We start from the raw sequence: 6,523 nt of genomic DNA, 5'->3' as shown, positions 1-6,523 counted from the left end.
GTTCAAAGACCTTCTCAGATGCCGACAAATGCACACACAACCCAATTCAGACCTCAGTGCATGGAGACAACAGTAACATGGTTGTGTGTGTGTGTGTGTGTGTGTGTGTGTGTGTGTGTGTGTGTGTGTGTGTGTGAGAGAGAGATTAACTGCCTGCAGCACAGCCTCATCCAACAGGAATCATCAACCCTTCAAGGACCTTTTTAAGGGACTGAAGGTATGATAATTGCTTGGGGAGAGGGCAGGACTAATCACATCATCAACTACTCACTTGATGTTGTCCGTGTCCTCCCAGACTGACCAGCACCTTCTGTTGAATCACGACCAGCACTTCAACTTCATGCACCATTCCACAATGGCAGTTTTTATCAGACATGCTGTCCCACACACATTCTTCTTTGTCTGATGGATGTCTACTGGTGTTTGTCCTCGGAAACCAAGAAAAGAACAACAGCATGTTGGCACTGTTTGGATGCATTTGGTAATAATGTGCCACAGTCCACGTTCCCACATTTAGCACACATATGTCAGAAAGACATGACTTCCACACTAATTCCTTGTCTACATGATGGTGCTTATATATCCACAACAGAGGCACATTATGTTGCATATAAGCTGCGGCAACACCCTCAAACAGAAACTTTCTAGTTGCACCTTATATGTAAGAACTTCAGAAGGTAAGTTATACATCTTGCCTCATTAAGACCATTGCGTGACAGTAGTGGCACACTGTCAGAGGAGAATAAATGTTCCAGATTTTCCGCAGACACAATTCTGATGTGGTATGGATAACAGACGTGTCACAGTGTGGAAGAAAAATAGCACAGAAATTTGAAACATACTTCAAAGTTGAAGTATGCGGGACAGTATGATTCTTGCAGCTAAAATGTCTAAATTGCACACAGATACACCGTGAAATTCTTGTGATCAAATACTACGTCAGGTCCAGTCATAGTGAAATGGTGCCAACAATTTGACCAGGGCCAGACAGATGTGAGTGAAGCTGATGCGAAAGGTCAGATCTTGTGCTATGCGATTTCCATCTTTTTGGCAAGCTGAAAGAACATCTGGGGTGAAAGAGATTTTCCTATGATGACAGTGTCCACACAGTGCTTCTTGAACTGCTCTGTGACCTAGGAATAAATTTCTATTTTCAACGAACTGAACAACTGCTAGAACATTCCGACCTTGTTTGCAGACTTGGTGACTATGCTGAAGTATAGTGTGATGTATTTGTGTCAGTTTGAAATGTAGTGCGGGATTCAGTAAAAAGGTACTTTTCCTAGCTTAATAATGTGTAATGTGCTTTTTAAAGTCCCCTCATCTTCAACAGTCTTCTTTCACTAACCCAGTCTGCTGCTCAAAGCCTCCTCTATGTAGTGAGTAGGAATCTGTCCTATTTCATATTGTTAATACTTTTCATAATTTTGGTTTCCATCTGCTCTGACTATAAACACGATACTTATGTGCAATACACTTTGAATCTCAGCTGTTAGTAAATTATTACTTATAATCCTTGCTTCAGCTGTTCCTATTGATAAATTTATAGTCTTCTTCTGGCTGAAATACTGACATCATCCAAAACAAGTTTACATCCAGTATTTTCTAACCACATCCACATACATCACTATATGTGTACTGGCTATACAGGATGTGGTAAAATTTGCTCTGCAAGGACAACAGTGCACATATGAAAATTAAAATCAAACAATGGAAAATTGTGGATGGAATGTAACAATATTGTGAAAAGGGAAGTTGCGACTCACCATATAGTGGAGATCCTGAGCCGCAAATAGGCCCAACAAAATGACTGTCACAAGTAATAGTTTTCGGCCAGTACAGCCTTCATCGAAATTAGACAACATACACACATACACGGAAATGCAACTCACACACACCTGAGTTTATAATTTTGGTTTCCATCTGCTCTGACTATAAACACAGTAATAATGCGCAATATACTTCGAATCTCAACTGTTAGTCAATTCTTACTCATAATCCTTGCTTCAGTTGTTCCTGTTGATAAATTGATGGTCTTCTTCTGACCAAAATACTGACATCATCATGAACATTTGTGTGTGTGTGTGAGTTGTGTTTGTGTGAGTGTTGTCTAATTTTGATGAAGGCCGTACTGGCCAGAAAATATATTTGTGACAGTCTTTTTGTTGGGCCTATTTGCGACTCAGCATCTCCGTTGTATGGTGAGTAACAACTTTCCTTTTCACAATATTGTTATGAAAATTAAAACTTATTTAACTGTGAAGGGTGCACTGAAATAAAGAGCAAATACATTTCACCATTCATTTTTGACAAAATACTGTATATTTTTATTTTGTATGTTCAGTCTGTTGAAAAGTGATCACAATTTCCAACACACACACACACACACACACACACACACACACACACACACACACACAGTGATCTTAACAATGATCACAATACTAGCTGTAGAATCATTTTTCTTCAGGGGTGACTTCTGTGATTCCATAAACATCAGTGAGAAGGCGCCCATAGTTAAGTGGAACTGGTTCCTTTGGTGCAAGGTATGGCCCCTGGTCACCAACATACACATATCTGGCAGCAGTCAAGAAACAATACATTATTAACAACAGCAGGCTGCAGAAAACATGGTAGTGTTTAATGCACAGTTTTACAGTCTTAGAGCTTTGGGTCTAAACTGCAAAATATAAAACACTTTGGTTAAAAATATTAAAAATGAATGTTAGCCAATCCACATTAATTTCCATTTTCACATTATGAAGAAATTTCAGGCATATAAATAAAGATTTTATTGCTTTGGAATACACAATGGTAAGGTTAGTTATTTGTTATTATCCATGCAATGACATCTACATCTCAATAACTAAACTAATTTACAGGGTAATGGAAAGCCCTGGTGGAACATAAATAATTTTAGAAGTACTGCTGAAAACTCAATGAATAGTAGAGGTCCTGAGTCGTCGTCAAGAAGCACTTATAAAAGACTGAAAACTTCGCTTGCTTCCAGATGAACCTCATTCAGAGTAACACAAATGCGCACACATACATGTGTGAAACAAACACACACACACACACACACACACACACACACACACACACACACACACACACACTCTACAATGTCCCAGCATTAGAGCTGCAAAAATGTAGCCATACAGGTGTGTGTTGGTGGGTGTACATTAATACTCTGAAAAAAAATTCCTCTAAAAGCTAGCAGAGTTCTCAGTCTTTTTTTATGTGCTAAACCATTTATGTTAATATTTCCAGTTTTAAATTAATCAACTGAAACATACGCCCAGTCTTAATGTACCCTAAATTCCGCTGCAGCTATTCAGTTAGATATAGCTGCTGTTTCAAGAGTGTGCACTTCTGTCAAATTGCCTGTTGAAGTAATTTGGTATAAATGATGGATAACATCACACATTGTACTGGACATTGATGACAGTTGGGCAAAATGTGCATTATCATTGGATTAGATCATGACCAGATCTTGAGTGCTCATTGCAGGTGACACTCCCTTACTGAAGTACATACTGGGCTCTGCATCTATGGCCCAATCAAGAATGTACCTCAAGTACCCAAATTAGGTGAGACCCACCACTGCCACAATCAATCTTCAATTTATTTTATAGGCTTCCTGTTTCAGTGATATTATACATCATCATTAGGCCCTTCAATGATACATTTCCTGTTGTATTCAATGGCTGCCATTGTCTTCATTAGATGTATTTTGTCATGAATAAAGGTTCAGGTTTGTCTAATTACCTGGTACAACATGTCAAACATAGGTTCATCCATCCTTGTTCAATGTTCAATGTACAGACTGAGTAACAATGGTAAGTTACAACCCTGTCTCACTCCCTTCTCAACCTCTGCTTCTCTTTCATGCCCCTCAACTCTTATAATGGTTTATGACAAGTTGTAAATGGCCTTTCGCTCCATGTATTTTATGCCTACTACCTTCAGAATTTTAAAGAGTATTCCAGTCCACACTCTTAAAAGCTTTCTCTACGTCTACAAATGTTATGAATGTAAGTTTGGCTGTCCTTAACTTACCTTCTAAGACAAGTTGTAGGGTCCATACTGCCTCGTGTGTTCGTACCTTTCTCCAGAATCCAAACTGATCTTCCCCAAGGACAGCTACTACCAGCTTTTCCATTCTTTTGTAAATAATTTGTGTTAGTACTTTGCAACCATAACTTATTAAACTGATTGTTCAGTATTTTTCACACCTGTTGGAAACTGCTTTATTTGGAATTGGAATTATTACGTTCTTCTTGTAGTCTGTCTCATACACCTTGCACACCAGATGGAAGAGTTTTGTCATGGCTGGCTCTCCCAAGGTTATTAGTAGTTCTGACAGAATGTTGTCTACCCAGGGTTCTTGTTTCGAATAGGTCTTTCAGTGCTCTGTCAAATTCTTTTTGCAGTATTGTACCCCCCTCTCATTTTCATCTATGTCTTCTTCCACGTTACTGTAAGTTTATTTCCCCTGTATATACCTTCTATATACTTCTTCCACCTCTCAGCTTTTCCTTCTTTCCTTAAGACTGGTTTTCCATCTGAGCTTTTGATATTCATACAGCTGCTTCTCTTTTCTCCAAACACCTCTTTAATTTTCCTGTAGGCAGTATCTATCTTTCCCCTAGTGAAATATGCTTCTACATACTTTCATCTGGCCTCTAGCCATCCTGCTTAGCCATTTTGCAGTTCCTGTCAATATTATTTTTAGGCATTCGTATTCCCTTTTGCTGCTTCATTCGCTGCATTTTTCATATTTTCTCCTTTCATAGATTAAATTCAATATCTTTTATGTCATCCAGTGATTTCTACTATCTCTGCATTTCACGAAATCTTTGTCTATCATTTATAAGCCTAACTGAAAATGATTTTGTGTTTCAGCTGTCATTGTTTTTAATGAAAACTAATTGTTAAATGATTTAATACATTTTTATGCATATTTTCCCAGGCAGAGCGAGCATTTTTCTCTGTAAATTCAGTCTGTTTCCAGTCTGGCATCCAACATTTTAAGGTTTGTGTCATATTAAAATTGATATTTATTTCATCACAAATGAAACAAACTGAAAATGTATCAGCATTACACCTCTCTCTATCATCTTGACTTTCCAAGACTACTTGTAAAAGGTGTTACCAACATGCATTTCGAAATAAAGGTTTGGACACACCCTTGTAAAATTTTACCCAGTAACTTAGAATACTGAACTGGATTTTTCACCCTTATTTTTTACCACTTTAGGTGACTGTTGTAGTGAGGTTATTGTGACAGTCCATTTCTTGATGGTTGGCAATTAGTCATAACAGTCTGTTGACAATGGCATTCTTGTTGGATTTCTGTGAAATAAGAGTTTCTTTTTTCATATTCTTACATCCTCCACCATCTCTTCTGAATTACACACTTGAAAACACCGTTATGAGATGAAAGAGAGGTTCCCCACTGCACATTACATATATAAAATAGCATGATTATAATTAAATAGTTTTCTTTAAATACTTAAAGGAATCAGAGATAATTTTTCCTTGCTCCACGTTAGATATCTTATTACAAAAAAGTCCTCCGTTTGTGACAGGATAAAAAATGAAACTAGAAAAACCAACAAATAACTAAAATGTGTATACAGAAAAGTATCTCCTGATAGAAACTACAGTCAAGACAGGAAAGAGGTACCATGTAACAGGTGACTGCAGGTGCAGACAAAAACACGTGATGACAAAAATCCTAGCTTCCAGAACCAAATATTCTCACCTAGACCTGCTGCCACCCTTTGGCCACTTGACTTCCCATGCAATACCTGAAAATTGCAGTTTCTGTCAACTTTTTCTCTATTTTTGGCAGACAAAGCAGCCTATATATTCTACTAATTGTGTCCACACCTGATGTCTCTGCCAGTTAAAACTACTTCCTTTAAAATACTGCATCATTAACAGAAATATGACCACATGAGATATTTATTAAAGGATACGGTAATCGGAGAACCCAATATGCACTTTGCGAAAGCCTCAGTGGTTGATCACAACCAGTTACGAATATAGGACATGGAGGTGGTGCTGGCTGGACACGTGGATTCAGAGTGACATGTACTGGTGCCTTTGGTGTCACTACATGCACTCGCATCAGTTGTGCTACTAAAGGTTTCGTTGTTCTGAAATAAACACACAGTATGTTGAAAGCTGATTATAATGACATCACACACTAAAGGGCATATATCAATGTGTAAACAAAACATTTTTAACATACCTGCATGGACAAGGAAAATACAGTGGCATATCACTGCCTGTCACTTTGTTGCCATTATCTTTGACTAGACCAGAACCTGTAGTCTTTAAAACTTTATCTGGGGCTGCACACATAAAACGGTGACCCCTTGGGCATTCGTACTCCACACCCACAAAGATTTTTACAACGAATTCAGAAAGATCTGCAAATTCATAATATATTATAAATCCATATCTAGTTTTAAGATTTTAAAAATATGATGGGAAGCAATAAATAAGTCCTGTT

General features: G+C 37.8%; 1 protein-coding gene across 3 annotated transcripts in view; it reads right to left on the bottom strand.

Annotated features, from left to right (window-relative positions):
• Nucleotides 1–2,299: 2,299 nt before the first annotated feature.
• Nucleotides 2,300–6,523, bottom strand: part of LOC124595422 (protein SMG8) — a 94,308-nt gene continuing 90,084 nt past the window's right edge. For all 3 annotated transcript variants that reach the window (XM_047134154.1, XM_047134155.1, XM_047134156.1), the window contains 3 exons: nucleotides 6,260–6,440; nucleotides 5,985–6,164; nucleotides 2,300–2,577 (listed from right to left, as the gene is read on the bottom strand). In XM_047134154.1, the coding sequence (XP_046990110.1) occupies nucleotides 2,457–2,577; nucleotides 5,985–6,164; nucleotides 6,260–6,440 (482 nt within the window). In that variant the 3' untranslated portion in view covers nucleotides 2,300–2,456. The remainder of the gene's footprint in view (nucleotides 2,578–5,984; nucleotides 6,165–6,259; nucleotides 6,441–6,523) is intronic.

Source organism: Schistocerca americana, chromosome 2 (genome assembly GCF_021461395.2).
Source record: "Schistocerca americana isolate TAMUIC-IGC-003095 chromosome 2, iqSchAmer2.1, whole genome shotgun sequence".
NCBI classification, from domain to species: domain Eukaryota; kingdom Metazoa; phylum Arthropoda; class Insecta; order Orthoptera; family Acrididae; genus Schistocerca; species Schistocerca americana.
This window is presented reverse-complemented; position numbering and strand designations above follow the sequence as displayed.